General features: G+C 38.8%; 1 protein-coding gene across 5 annotated transcripts in view; it reads left to right on the top strand.

The window, feature by feature from the left end:
• Positions 1–14867, top strand: part of MSRA (methionine sulfoxide reductase A) — a 300787-nt gene that overhangs the window by 26007 nt on the left and 259913 nt on the right. Inside the window, exon 1 of one of the 5 annotated variants that reach the window (XM_087776796.1) lies at positions 1467–1518. The exons of the other annotated variants lie outside the window; for them this stretch is intronic. Within the exon in view, the coding sequence (XP_087632922.1) occupies positions 1482–1518 (37 nt within the window). The 5' untranslated portion in view covers positions 1467–1481. Of the gene's footprint in view, positions 1–1466; positions 1519–14867 lie in introns of those variants that run through there. 5 annotated transcript variants of the gene reach the window in all.

Genomic DNA, 14867 nt, shown 5'->3' with positions numbered 1-14867 from the left:
GAAACAAATTTTTAATGGGTGTCCCTATTAAAAGTCAGAAAACAGTTGAAAACATTTATCGTGATGCCTCTAAATGAAAACAAGCTCTGAATATTAGAATAACCATATTTCTCTCCTGACTACTTACATAATTTCATAAATGATTTTTCGGTTTTTAAACACGATCAACATGTGAGTCCTTGCAATGCATTTGCAAATAGAAATATTTGTACAAATATTTGAACATATATTGGCACTGAAGTTATTTTGAAAGCAGTTACTACAATTTTGAAAATATTATTTATCTTTGAAATTTCTAGTCAGTATATTTTGGTGTCCTAAATGAGATCTACACCACTGCAGATTTCTTTTGGCCTACATAATAAAGAAAATATTTTTTCTTTCTGCTAAACCCTTTGCTTTTAAAAGTTCATCTAAGTGCTTATTTTTGGAAAATACCCCAACTTGGCAAGTTAAAATCAAAATTTGATTTGCATGATTTAAATGGTTGGTTCCAGAATGTTGATTGGATTGCATGAAAATGTAATTTGTGAGTGTAATTTGACATGGTTTATTGTATTTATATATTTTATTTATAAACTGTATAATAATTTGGAGTTTTCTGGGTACTTTCATCAGATTATTCATTATCACTATTCGTTTATGATCCTTAATTATTGGTTAAGTTTAATAACTTCAAAAATGAGCAATTTCTGTTTAATTCTTAATGAATCATTAGTATATATTTTGATTTGGATTGTACGGTTCCTTAAAGTGGCATATTGCAATGTGGAGGTGAGGATTAGGGCTTAGAGTTTAACTTGATTTTTCTTATTAAACTACAGAGGCATAATATTATTTCACATAGGAGCATTGCATTTGATGCTGTAATAGGCCCACGTCTGATCTCACTTGTATGTATTGATAATGTATAAACCAAGGTTTACTCTTCTGTTTTTACTAGTATCAAAGTAGACTGAGATCAAAATGGGACTGTAATGGCTTAGTTTGTGCCTTTTATATTTATATGTGTAGACCATTTTTAACACAGGTTTGTACAAAGTTTGAATGAGCGCTTACTATGAACCAATATGTTTACTGGACGAGGAAGAGAGAGGCAGTTCTCTGGGTGACTATGGATTTTTCCTAAATATGGCTGTAGGATAATAATATAAATGTTAAAATTCAGTGTATGCAGATTTTGCATGTTATTTTTCATGCTGATATTCATGGAAATTCTGAAGATTAGCTTGATATTCTATACATGGTAGAACTCTGTATTCTGCCATTGCTGAGGTAACCTTGTCTTCTGTATCCAGTATTTTTTTAAAAAGCTACATATGCTTTAGGGATCTTTCCATTTACCATTTACCATTACTGCAGAATAACTGCATATTTTGTAGCCTACTACATAGCAAGGTGTTTTCTCTCTCTGTATAGCAACTTCTCTGGCGCTGGTGTCATCATTTTAATTATTCCATCATTCCAACTACAGTTGTAGTATGTATTACTTCAGATTTCGCTCCACTACACAGCAAGGTACGTCAAACTGTAAGTGTATTCCTAATATTTTATCTATAAGTCCAACCTTGAGCAAGGTGGAAAACTGCCTGAGAAACTGCAGGAAGAAGGCTGTAGTATTCCCTTCTTTCTCATCATCTATGCCTTATCATAATTTAGCATAAATTTCTTCTCCACTTGTTCATGAAAACAGACACAGACTTTCTCTTCATTTTAGTTAAAATCATTTGTCCCGTACTATGGGTGCATGTGCTGGTTAGAGCCTCAACACTGCAAACTGGCATAGCGGGATTGACTTTGGTGGCATTCCACTCCTTTATTCCAAATGGAGGTATAGGCCACAGTCTTTATCCGTGTAATAGAAATTTTGAGCGAAATGGATCGTATTTCCTCCAGTGTAACTGTTAAAGCAGCATGTAAGTGAGTTAAGTAACTTTTGTAATCATTGTGGAGGAATAAACACCTTTAGAAGGTGATTTAGATGGCTGTCACATCGGTCCTGTGAATCACTCTCTGTATTGACCATAAAGGTAACCCAGGGCAGCTAGCTTAGACTAAGACATCTGACATTTAGTTGTCTAAATTTGAGGAAGATCAATTGAATTCTTAATAAGATAATTTTAAAAAGGAGAAGTTTTAAAATGAAAAATGGCAGTAATTACTTGTACAAGCTTGTGCTCCACTGCAATGCAGTATTTGCTATATTCAATTTCAAGGTTAAGAAAATAGGACAACAAATGATAAGAAGATGAAAATATTAATTTGTAATATTTTTAACTTAACTGTATGGCCTGCTATATTCACATAATATAATTCTGCTATATTCATATATAGCAAATATGCTATATTCACAAGGTCTTCACCTTGTCTTGGGTATTCCATGTCCGCTTATGTTCACAGAGATGCCACCTGTGGCTAGAAAAATTAACAAAAATGAATTGGCCGCTGCGCATTTTCTTATCCAAGTCATGGAGATGTTGGGATTGAATTGTGGACCTGATTTGAATGTTACTTTCATTACAAGGGGATGAATTACAGATCTTGCAAGAAATTCCCGTTATTGTCCCTTCTTTACATTTGTTAAGTCACGTATTTTTTTGTAAGTTTGCCAAGATCAAGCAGAACAAGGCTATAATTTCCTTTAGCTAGCTTCGGTTTGTTGTCTTAGTATAATGAAGGTCAACTTCTCTGGGTCTGCTTTGGTTTTAAACATTGTGAAGACAAAGACACTTGAATCTTGTCTAGTGTTTTAAACTGGAGAGTGACTTCTGTATTTGCTACCTCCTAATAAAAATATAATTCCCTTCTGTATTTTTTCAGTGAAGGTAAAAGATATCCTTGAAGATGCTTGGTGACACTTCCATATTCCTCAGTATCTTGGAATGGATGAATTTGGTTTTTCTCTCCATTTTTTTCATATGCCATATAGTTTTCCCAAGTCTATATGAGAGGATAGTCTATGCTCAATAGTTGTTCAAAGAGAGTCTATGAATTTCTTTTTCATGAACTATAAAATAGCAGCTCACCAGAGGTTCATATTGATGCCATCTCTTTTCTTCTGATAGTGGTGGATGGGAAAACAACTTTTTAGGGAAATAGGTTATATTCTCTGAGAACATCTGGGGAGTTTAGGTGCCTAACAGCAGTGTATTGTGCTGTTTTAGACATCCCAGGCTGTCTGAGATACCTTCATGGAGCTGGCAGGTATGACACAGGGTATTCAGGAGAACTGGTGTCTTCTGGAGTTAGCTGAAGCCAGGTGGGGGCATCTGAAAAGGTATTGCTTTCTTCTTGATCATTTGACCGATGAAGACTAGAGATTCTAGTATTTTATTGTGTAGAGATTCTTTTTCTGGCAAGTATTTGATTCCCAAAGTCAGATTATGTAATGCAAAGGACCATGGCTCTACAAATAATGTCATCTATCTCCTGAGTAATGACAAGAGAACTTGTGAGTGCAGGATCAGGATCCCTTGTGACATGTCCTCTTAGTCTTACATTTTGGCATCTTAACACCAGTCTTAACACTTTTGTTCAGAGCAACGCATTAATTTGAATATCACCAGGTCTTTTTTCTTTCTCTCTTGAACCTACCTTGTTTTTGCCAATCCGTGAAATTTTCCGTTCCAAGACGACTGATTTAGTTTATTTTAGTTGCTGTAACTAATAACTGCTGTTTCCATTCTTCCCTATTTTTCAGAGATTCAACACTGAACAAGTCTTTTTTGAAAAAAGAGTTCCTTTCTCAGTAAGGGCCTTGGAGAGGGTTCACAGGGTTACCAAGGCATCCTGTTACTACCTGTTCCACATGAAGAGTTAAGGTTTAAGCTTGATCTTGTACTTCAGAAGTCTCAAAAGGTAGATAAAGGGTGTTTGACTTCACTGGACTTGCTTTAGGATTACTGTATTCTGAAGCTGGTCTTTGCCACCCTCCAGAGGTGTTTGTGGTTCCAGGGCAATTACTGGTGCAGTATATGAGAGCACAAAAACAAAATAGGGCTTGAAATATATGTGTTAGCATGTGTGTGAGTTAGGATCACTGTGGCAAAGGAAACTGTGGAAATAGTATAGAATGGCGGAGTGTTGCAGAAGAATGGCGGGGTCTGATTTCCCCGAAGTATTTTGATTTAGCCAGGGCAATGAGTGCTTCTTAGAGCAAAGGTTCTAGCTGGGTAAGGGATGTGCTTCCTGAATGTGCGCTATGGGTGTGGTAGGAAATGTGCTTTGTACAATTTCTGGCATAAATTAGATCCCAAGAGGTATTTGTCTCTCCACCTTGGATTCTGAAGGACAGCAAGATCTGACCGTATTACATGACCACTTCCCATCAATGTGACTGCTAATTTGCTTAGGGAAATTACCTGGCTGGCACAGGTGACTCTCTTGGTGTCATCTTTTCTCCTAAATCCTTATTCCTGCTGATTTCTTCAGCTTGTGTAAAAGTCTTGGTTTGTCTGAAGCTGAAACCTCTGTAGTATCAAATGTTAGGTTTTTAAAAACAGAAAGTATACAGCATTTGTAGGACACTGCCCTGTGTGCTCTAACAACTTGTTAACGAAGCATACTGATAAGAGAGAAATTAGAGAATAGTCATGAAACTGGGATGTCATATTCACCTTACTGCTTCTTTATGGCGAGACTGGGCGGCACAGCTGTGGACACTTCCAAGTTCACTCTTTTCACAGATGTACATTGCTGTAAGGAAAGCAGTTGTGACAGGCAGATGTCTCAGATGCTTCAGGAAGGTGCTTATAAGGAGGTCCACAACTTCGGAGGTGGTCAGATCCCAAGAAGAGTGTCTCTCTGATATGGAGACAGTACATTCACTGACTTTGAAGGGAAGCTGGAAGGTCTGAAGAAAGGTTTGGTTTGACTTCACTAAACTGTAATGGAAGATGTGCAGCTGCCATGCAGATCCTTAAGGAAGCTATTAGTAAACTCTTGATTTAATACGCAGAAGCTATCTAAGATTACGTTATCCTTATGTAAGACAGAGCAGGCCTGTCGCAAGCAGTTAAAAAAGTAAATTGTTTCCCTGACTTTTTGAAATGTTTCAGGATGTGGTTCTTCATGGAGAGCAGTGTGGGTGGCATGGAGTATCTGAGAGCAGATGTGATTTATATATAGTCAGTAGGTTATCTCTGTTCAGTATGGTGGATTATCTCTACATTAGGATACAGAATTATATATTTCTGCTGAGATATGAGATCTAGAGTAGTGTATGTGATGCTTTTGTGGACAGATGCAAAAGGTGGGGAGTCCACACTAGCAAGCTGTTATTGGGGCTATTAATATCTTTGAATATGACTTTGATTTAATCTTCCATATAAATTAGCATTAGAAGAATGAGAGAAGAGGCGTAGAGAAAACATTGGCTTTGAACTGGTAGATTACATCGAATTGGAATATTTCTTTGACCGTCTTCTTAGATAATGCACTTAACAGTTCTTGCTTTTTTCCTGATACATAACAAGGGTTTAGTCCCAGTTCCCCATCTGCAAGACGCTAACTTTGGGTTTCCACACTGATAGGTTTCCATTTGTATTGATTTTACAGAGCAGGCCGTACATCTCAGCACGGCACCAAATGTGCAGTGTACGAGTGCTTATACGAGATGAAAGGCTTGTGTGGATTTTGTTTCAGATGCCCCACAGCTGTGTTTTTTCCAGTCCTAAAGACAGGAATAGGAATAAGGTCGAGTTTGCTTGTTCATCTAATACATAGCCAAATAAAACCAAAGTTGTCTCTGGGGTCCTTACTTCTATTTAAATAATACAGTGACAGGGTGCTTCAAATTTTTGTTTTCCACAGTGATTTTGGTAAGGTGGATTGCAGCCCAGATTAAAACATCTGCAGAGACTCTGAGGAGAGGACAGACTGGGAGAAAAAGCGTGTGTTCAGCAGAAGCGTACTCAGAAAAATCTTAACAATTTCTTTGTGCTTTACTGATAGAAGTACTTGGAATTGAACATTAGAGCATGGAAAGTTTTGCACTGAAGTAGGCAGTATCCATGGATAAAATCTTCTCCAAGAAGTTTATGGCCGCATCGAAGGCTTGTTTCAGGTGGGTTTCCCATTTGTAAAGAACAGCATGGTGTTTGCCCATGACTTTATATTGTAGCTTGTTCCTAGTTGGAGAGTGTTGCATTGCTCTGTCCTCAGTTGTGAAATGCTTGCTCATTGTCCTCCTAGGAGAGCACTGCTTTCTAATCTCTGTAGGTGAGAAGGCAGGGAGCATTTCAAAGAAAGAGAGGACCTCTTTACTGGTAACTATTATTTTAAGGCTTGCTGCTTTCACCAACATTAGTTATCTTTCACTGTGCCTTGGTGTTCTAGATAATGTCAGGTATCTGCAGGTTGGGAGGTGGAATAGAGGGGGTGATCGGTGAATGCTGTTGATTATTTGCTTGTATATTGTCTTTATACAAAGATAATAATATCATCTTGCACAAATCTCCTTAGTACCCTGTGCTGTGATGTGTGTGGTTCTGAGATTGAGACAGCCACTTAATCCTTGGTTATGAAAGTCATAGCAAGACAAACTTCTTGGCTACAGCCAGCTGGGATTCCAGAAGAGAGCCAGTGACGACAGAGGATCTGTCTTTTGAGGGCATATATTTCTTCAGGGGCTGGATGGTTGTGATGCTTCAGAATAAGAAAGCCGAGATGAGCTCATTAGTGAGGGACAGGCGAGTGCCATACTGCACGTGCTGCCAGCAGCAGCGTGTTACTGCAAGAGCTTTGCTGTTTTAAAAGAAAACCAATGTTGTTTGTAAATAAAACCAATGCTGGCTTATATCTGCAGTTACAAAGAGGGCAGAACTTTCATTACTTTCTCCATAGCTTTATCCAGTGAGCAAGAACGTTGTAAGAGTAATCCCATATGTCTGACCTAATGCTAACATACCCCTTTTTGGCACTATCCAAGGAATTAATGCATGGGCACTTGGTAGCAAGCTGGGAACCCACCTTCATGATCGATAGAGAAGAGGTTTATCGTCCCCAGAAGACACGAAATTACATATATATGCCTTTCTATTAGTTGTGCAGAGTTGCGAGGCATTTTAAGTACTTGAGATGTTTTGTTCTGGTGCTGTTACACTTATGGCTCTTGTTTTCTGTTTTTGTGCACCCAGTGAGTAACTTTTTATAAATGAGCTTATGTAATGTCTGTTGTGTATCTTGTGGTTTTTTTTTTTTTTTTTCATTATGATTAAACTTGTAAACTGATAGCACTGGTGTACTTTTGCATTTAAGATGCATTGTGCTATTGTAATACCATACATTGTCCCAGTGTAAAGTTTTTCCTTTCATATGGGTTCACGCTGTACAATATAATTCCTTTTTTCTGTTATAACACTTTTGCTGTGTAAATTCACCTGAAAGAGAAGTGTTAAAAGCTGATGCACTTGTAGTGAATGAACCAGTTTTAGCAGAGAGAACAATGTGGTCCCCTGCAATGCTGTCTCACTGTCTCTTCTTTAAAATTGCTGTGTTGCGGGAGGCTATTGTGGTACTTACTTTTATAGTTGGGAAACATTTTTCTTGTTATTTAATTCAGATGCTGACATAATGAGTGCTCTGCTGTAATGAATATTTGATGTGTTTATGCTAACGTAAGTGCCCAACTATCTTGCCAGTTCTCTTCAGCCTTTATAACTTTTTAGACAACAATTCTGAGAGCGATGCAGTTTGTTTGCCCAACACATTTTGATGAAAAGGGGGAATATTTTTATGGACACTCAGTTAACAACTTCTAGAATTCATTTTCTTGTGGTCTTGGCTGTTAATCAGTGAGATTTTAACTTGAAATAGTCTCTGTAGACTCTCGTGAGAGAATTGGGCCAGGGTCAATATCTGCAGTGGAGGTATGTAGGACTCATTACTCCCGTTTTCCTTCATAGTCAGCAGGCAGAGGTAGGCGCTTTTAGGCAAATTTCTTCATTATATAATACAATGCTACTGGAGCCTCAGGTGGAACAGTTTCTAGTAAAACACAGTATCTTCTAATTAATTTGCTCGTAGAAGTGCTGAATTATAACTGAGATGCTCATAAGCAGTAAGTTTGTAAATCAAAGGCTTTCTTTGGCTCTCCTAATCTGGAGCAGATAAATGAACATGAGCCAGCAGTGTGCTCAGGTGGCCAAGAGGGCCAGTGGCATCCTGGCCTGTATCAAGAATAGTGTGGCCAGCAGGAGCAGGGAGGTGACAGTGCCTCTGTACTGGGCACTGGTGAGGCCGCCCCTCGAGTACTGTGTTCAGTTTTGGGCCCCTCACTACAAGAAGGACATCGAGGTGCTGGAGCGTGGCCAGAGAAGGGCAACGAAGTTGGTGAAGGGTCTGGAGCACAAGTCTTATGAGGAGCAGCTGAGGGAGCTGGGGTCATTTAGTCTGGAGAAGAGGAGGCTGAGGGGAGACCTGATGGCTCTCTACAGCTACCGGAAAGGAGGTTGTAGCGAGGTGGGGGTCGGACTCTTCTCCCTAGTAACGAGCAATAGGACGAGAAGGAACGGCCTCAAGCTGCGCCAGGGGAGGTTTAGGTTGGATATTAGGAAAAACTTCTTCACCGAGAGGGTGGTCAAGCATTGGAACAGGCTGCCCAGGGAAGTGGTTGAGTCTCTATCCCTGGAGGTATTTAAAGAACGGATAGACGTGGTGCTTAGGGACATGGTTTAGTGGTGGACTTGGCAGTGCTGGGTTAACGGTTGGACTTGATGATCTTAAGGGTCTTTTCCAACCTTAACGATTCTATGATTCTATGATTCTATGTTCTTTAGAAATTACTAGCAGTATGCAGAATAGAATACTTTGTAGGCACATAATTACATCTAGCCCTTTGTGCGTGCGTGCGTGTCCTCTGGATGCTGCCATCAAGTTGCCCTGTCCCATGGGAGACATTTTAGAAGACGGTCTGTATGAGTTGATGTGGCGCATTCTCTCTGTCATTTGCGCTGTCGTTCTAGCAGTAGGGTACAATATGAAGTAATGCACATTTTAAGATTTTGGCACTGCATTTCAAGAAAAATATGGTCCAACTGGAAATAGTCCAGAGGACAGCAATGATCGTGATCAGAGGTCTGGAAAACATAATCAGTGAGAAAGCAGATTTGAGTTGTTTAGCCTAAGGAAGAGAAGATTGAAGGAGAACGTGATAACGCTATTTAGTTATCTAAAAGGCTGCTGTAAATTGGAAGGTCATAATCTGTTCTCCATGCCCGTGGTGGCTAAAACATGGCACAGTGGGTTTAAACTGTGTCAAAAGAGATTCGGGTTAGATATGAGGGAACTGGAATAGATGATCTCTGGGTCTTTGGAGCATCCAACTGTACCAATCTTTAGAATTAGGTTGGGCAAACAGCTGTCAGAGATGACAACAGGTAGTCCTACATTGAGACACACTGATGGACGACGTTTTCTCTCCAGGAACTCCAAACTTGTTTTTATGATTATTGATACAATACATGAAAAAAGAGAGACAAAATGACCCAAACAGAAGGATGATGCTTTAACAAAACATCATAACATTTCTAAAACTACATTCCACCAGTTGGACTTGCTCCCAGTTTGTGCTACTTGCTCCCAGTTTGTGCATGTCCTACTGGAGGACATGGTTTAGTGGTGGACTTGGCAGTGCTGGGTTAACGGTTGGACACGATGATCTTAAGGGTCTTTTCCAACCTTAACAATTCTATGATTCTATACTTCCAAAACTGATCCCATTTGGGTAGCAAGGCTAATGAATTTTGAGTAACACCGGGGTGTACTAACAGTAAATGTGGATGGTAGTAACTGGTAAGGGTTACCGAGTCCTGTAGCGCGATGGAGGTGAGGCTGGAGCAGCTCCACGCCCCAAGGTCCACTCAGCAGTGAGGGTGATCATGGAAGGTCTTGTTTAATATTTTGTTTTCTTTATTTTCTTAATTTTCTCACTGTATTTTGAAGCAATTCTGTAACAGAAAGGAGAGATGCGTTAAGTCTTTCGACCGGTGCGCGTAGCTGTGTCAAAGAATAGCACCTCTGCCTGCATGAAATGGATTTTATGGTCTTGTAGTGCAAGGAAGTTCATGATGCTCCAGCCCGTCTTCCTCTTGGGAACTTTCTGCCTGTTTTCGTACTCTCATTTCGTATAAAAAAAAGAAAGTGTTTCTTCTGCTCTCTGTTGTCCTTTCTGTATATGAAACTTGTATGTTCTGTGCAAGGCTAGCACACTCTTATTATTATCACAGACAATCTCAGCGGTCCTGACTGCACATGCTACCTGCTTTTGAGTTGTATGCTAGAAGTGGTGAATTTTGCATGTGGCATTTTCCCTCAGCTGTTTCATCCTCTGGGATCTGACACAATCCCCCTGGCAGGAATTATTCATGATATTACTGGAAAACAGTTCAGCTGACCGTGTCTTGTAATGAAAGGGCAGAGTATTGTGCCCTGGAGTGGCCAGGTTTATATTTGCTCGGTGGATTCCTTTATCCAGGAATGCAGCCAAATGTAGTTTTAAAATGAAAAAATATTTTTAGCATAATCAGACAGTGAAAAAACCAAAAGAAAATGACAAAAATGGTAGGAAGAAAAACAAGTAAAGAAAGGGGGGATAAGAACAAAGGTTTTTGGATGAGATCTCCCACAAAGTGCCTACATAAATGTTTTCTGTGTTCACATTTCTTTTGCTGTTAGGAACAGAAATCTGCTGATGACAAAAAGTTCATTTACTACTGCAGCATGAATTTCCCTTGCCCTACATGCTGGTGTAGTAAATGAGCAACCTTTTACGCTCCCAGGAAAAGGAGGGTATTTTATCTTTGTCCTGTACTGCTGTGGTATGAGGGAATATAGCCAATTAAAATAATTTAATTTTGGACAACATATTAAGATTCAATAATCCTATTGTATTACTACTGCATATCAGTTAAAGTTATTTGTACCCTGTACTTGCTTGATTTTTTTAGCGTATTTGGAGTTTTCTTTATGTTCGATATAATCTTTTTGTTTGTTTATTTGCTTTTGGATAACTGCAAAATCCTTATATGCATTTTTTTATTCCTAAGTTACTGCTGTCTATTATTAAACTTATCTTTCACATAGGAGATTTTATTTAAAAATGAGAGGGGGGTGTGTGTGCATCTATACAAATGTATATATATGTGTGGGTGTGGTGAAAGTAAAACTTTATGCTCATATGCTTCTCTGAGATAATTAAAACATTTACATTTTTTTCATATAATCCAATATCATAGAGCTTGTTTAAAGATTATTTTTTTTTTTTTTGCTGGTAAATTTTCCAGACATTCTGGTGTTCAACTTAGTTTGTACGCTTGCTTAAATGTGAGTTTCTGAGTGGCATTTAGATCAAAGGCTCTGTAATTGTTTTACTGTAAATCATCATGATTTCATTTGTGATAGATAAAAATGAGACGAATGTGGAAAGTCCTTGTCTGCCTACCCTCTACTAATGCCTTTCCTTTTCATTGCCTGTGCTGGGATCTGGAGTTTCTTACGTTGCCTCAAATTCACTGTTTTTTCTTTACAAGTCGCTTCTCTTTTATGTATAAAAAGTTTATAGATTTAGTTAGCTAATGCAGTTATTGGTTTTAAAATGTGCCTTTGGGCTTCAAGCAGTCTTTTGTGTAATGCTGTTATATATGCAAGCGATGGGCACGCTGAATGCTTAACTTGCCTTTCAGAAGGACATGTGAAGATAAAATGTGGTATTTGCATGTCATTCAGGATGAGACCAGAAGTCTTATGAGGCACAAATGTCAAAATATCTGATGGAAGACTTTAAGCGCACGTCCTACGATCCTGAACACTGATAAACTGAAAAGCAGGACCTTGATTTGTCTAAAATAGTTAGCTCCTTCTGCTGCCTTGAAAGGGACCAACACAGTTTCTTTTATTTGGGTTTTCTGCTAAAGTCCTCAAGTTTTCTCCTGCCTTTTTCTGTCCACATGAGCGTGCTGTTTAGTATGGCTGAATCGGAGACTGCTGGCTGCAGTTCTTTTGTCCATGACTTCGGCTCATGTCATGTCCCCCGAACACTTGCATCTCAAAGCTCTCGTCCTTCTCCCTAAGGGTCCTCTGAGATGTCAGTAGCGTGAAAAGTTCCTTCCAGTTACTGGGAAGCTGTGAGGCTTCGCTATGAAGCTCACTACTACCATCCTACTTGCATCTTTCTCTTTTCAGCAACATTGACATTACTCCCACGTGGATCCACAGTCCTGGTGCCTAATGCTGTGGCATCAGGAACAGAACCAGTGCTGATGGTACCAACAGTATGAAATACAATATGTAGCCATGGATTTACGTCTCAACATTTTAAATTACTTTTATTTGCTCTTTCGTTGTTTAGACGTTAAAGAAAACCTGTCCCACATAAGATTGCATCCAACTACTGCTAAGAGTTTCTATGAAATATCTGCTTTATTTAATCTCCTCACTTTTCCAATTTTACATGCTTCATTTTTAATGGTCATGATAGCGGAGGTGATAGTTTGTTTATTGGTCACAGTACCACTCTCCGCTTCACTGTAACTAGTCAGCAGACCTTCATTTAGCAGCCTCAACATCTGAGTTAATATTTCTCTTGCTTTCTTTTTTACTGAGAATTTATGTCTCCAAACATCCTGTTCTTAATACCCTGCAAATAGCTTTGCGGCTCCCATTCCTGCTATCAGGTGCCGAGCGCTCCAGTGAACGGGATACCAAATAATCCGGGTTTGGTTCACCCCAACGAGAACCTGCACAGATCTTACAAGTCACTGAAGAGGAAATTCAGAAGTTTAACCCAGTTGAAGAAGGTGTTGCCGCCTTCTCGTGCGGCACAGGGTCTGCCAAGAAAGAGCACTTGCTGCATTTTAAAAATTTCAGCCCCTGACTCCTCATTGAGCAGTTAAATGACACAAAAGGCATTTTTTCCTCACTGCTGTGAGTGCTCAGAAGAGGACTACAACTTTGTCAAAGTTGCAGAGCTAATGATACACCTCAAAATAACGTTTTTTTTATGAATCACCTGCGGATTAACTATGACAGCCTGCGATTACTAGTTTGGGGGCCACAGTTTGGGAACACTTAGAGTAATACCTTTGTTCAGGAAAGTCCAATAACCCAGTGTAATGATACAATGACTTTAATATTGATGAATAGGCTCCCTACAGTATCCTTTAAATAGTTTTCTTAGTAATCTAAGAATACTGCTTAGCAATTTCAGATAAAATTGGCTTTATATAAATTTGAAGAGGCCCAGGGAAAATTTTCTGTATTGTTAACTCTGATTTGGCTGAGTCTACACTTGCATGTCACAAGTCATACTGGGACCTGAATGTAATAGTGGGACTTGAACCTTTGCTGTCTATGCACGGCTTCTTGTTTCCTTCTGCCTGTATTACACAAAACTTGGACTTTATTTTTTTGACAGTAAGTGAAATTAAAACTTTCTCCTCCCCTTGACAGCCTAGAAGGTGTCCCCTTTCCTGTAATTCTTTATCCGAAGATTTTTTTGTCAACCTACTGCAGATTCCTGCAGATTCCCGGTATTTTAAATGGACAGCTTGTTTTTAAGCTGTTGTAAGGATGATTATAGATTCTTTGTGTAGTTCAAATATTTTGAAATCAAGCTGTAATTCTGCCATTGGTGATAGCAGTTATTCCGAAAAGACATTCGTGAAGCAGTTGGAACCCAGCAAGTTCCGTGCCGTAGGTAGCAGGAACATGCTTTCAGTGCTTTCCAGATTTAATTTCTGCAGCGTGGCCAAATATTTCCAGCACATATGTTGAAACTGGCTTTCAAAATCTGTATTTAGTCTTTGATTTTATTGGAAGGTGTAAGAGACTGGTCCTTTGGAAAATCAGGCTCCTCTAATTACGTAGGTAACATATTTTAAAATGTTAGATTCTGTCTATGAATCATTCTCTCCCATTACTAGAGATGACATTTCCATTTAATTTCCCAGTGGGATTCCATTTAATGTTTTCAAAACAACGTCAGTTGAAATCATATTTGTTTTGGTTGTTTGCCTTTATAAAGAAATTTTTTATTAGAGGAATTGCAAAGTTTCTAAAATGGAAGAAAGAAGAGTTTTTAGAGATGAAATATTTGTAAAAATTCCACTTGTTATTTTCTTTTAAATTCAATGCCTGGAATAGATGTCAAACTTGTGAGGCAGCTGTGGCGCATCTAAGTATAATATCAGAAACAAAGGATTTGGGAGTCTGCTGAATTTTCTTATTTTGATCATGTTCTTATTCAGTGAATCATGTATATTTAGTGCCACTGTGAATGAAGCTAATACTTTGGCTTTAATTTACAGATGAAGAAGTTAGTCCACTCTTGGAGTATTTGTATTGTCTTACCAGGAATATATAATATACAGCAGGTATATTGAATTTTTGTTACATTACTGGCTATGATGCAGTATACCCGTCTGTTCTAAATATGTCTGTTCTAAATAAAAGATGGCCAAGTGATTTTGGGCCCTGAGACCAGGTCTGCCTCATGTCGGTCAGTCCAAGGCGTGGATTCAGGCACTGAGACAAGATGCTCTGTATTCTCCAAATGTCCTGTTCTTTTAGAGATGATGGAGGTTGGACGTGGCTTAAAGTTTTATGAGCTATCGCTAATAAGATTCTCCAAGACATTTGAGTCGTTGCCTTGTTTTGGGTTTGGTGAAATGTGATGTGTCGAGTATAATGTGAAATTTAAACGTGTTAGGAAAAATTCTAGATGAAGAAAAACTGCTTATGCATTTGTGAGAGTGTGAAAAGGCAGAAAAGTAGCAGAGGGGGGAAACAACATATGTGTGAAGAAGAAGAGAGACGTAAAATCTTAGTATGCTGCTTATTAATAAGATTTATTGCTGCTATTTATAATAACC

The sequence above is a fragment of the Nipponia nippon genome, unplaced genomic scaffold, assembly GCF_047370975.1.
Source record: "Nipponia nippon isolate SJK-2023a ecotype South Korea unplaced genomic scaffold, ASM4737097v1 scaffold_4, whole genome shotgun sequence".
In the NCBI taxonomy this organism is placed as follows: Eukaryota; Metazoa; Chordata; class Aves; order Pelecaniformes; family Threskiornithidae; genus Nipponia; species Nipponia nippon.
Note: the sequence above shows the minus strand (reverse complement) of the source record. Positions and strands in the feature narration are given on the sequence as shown.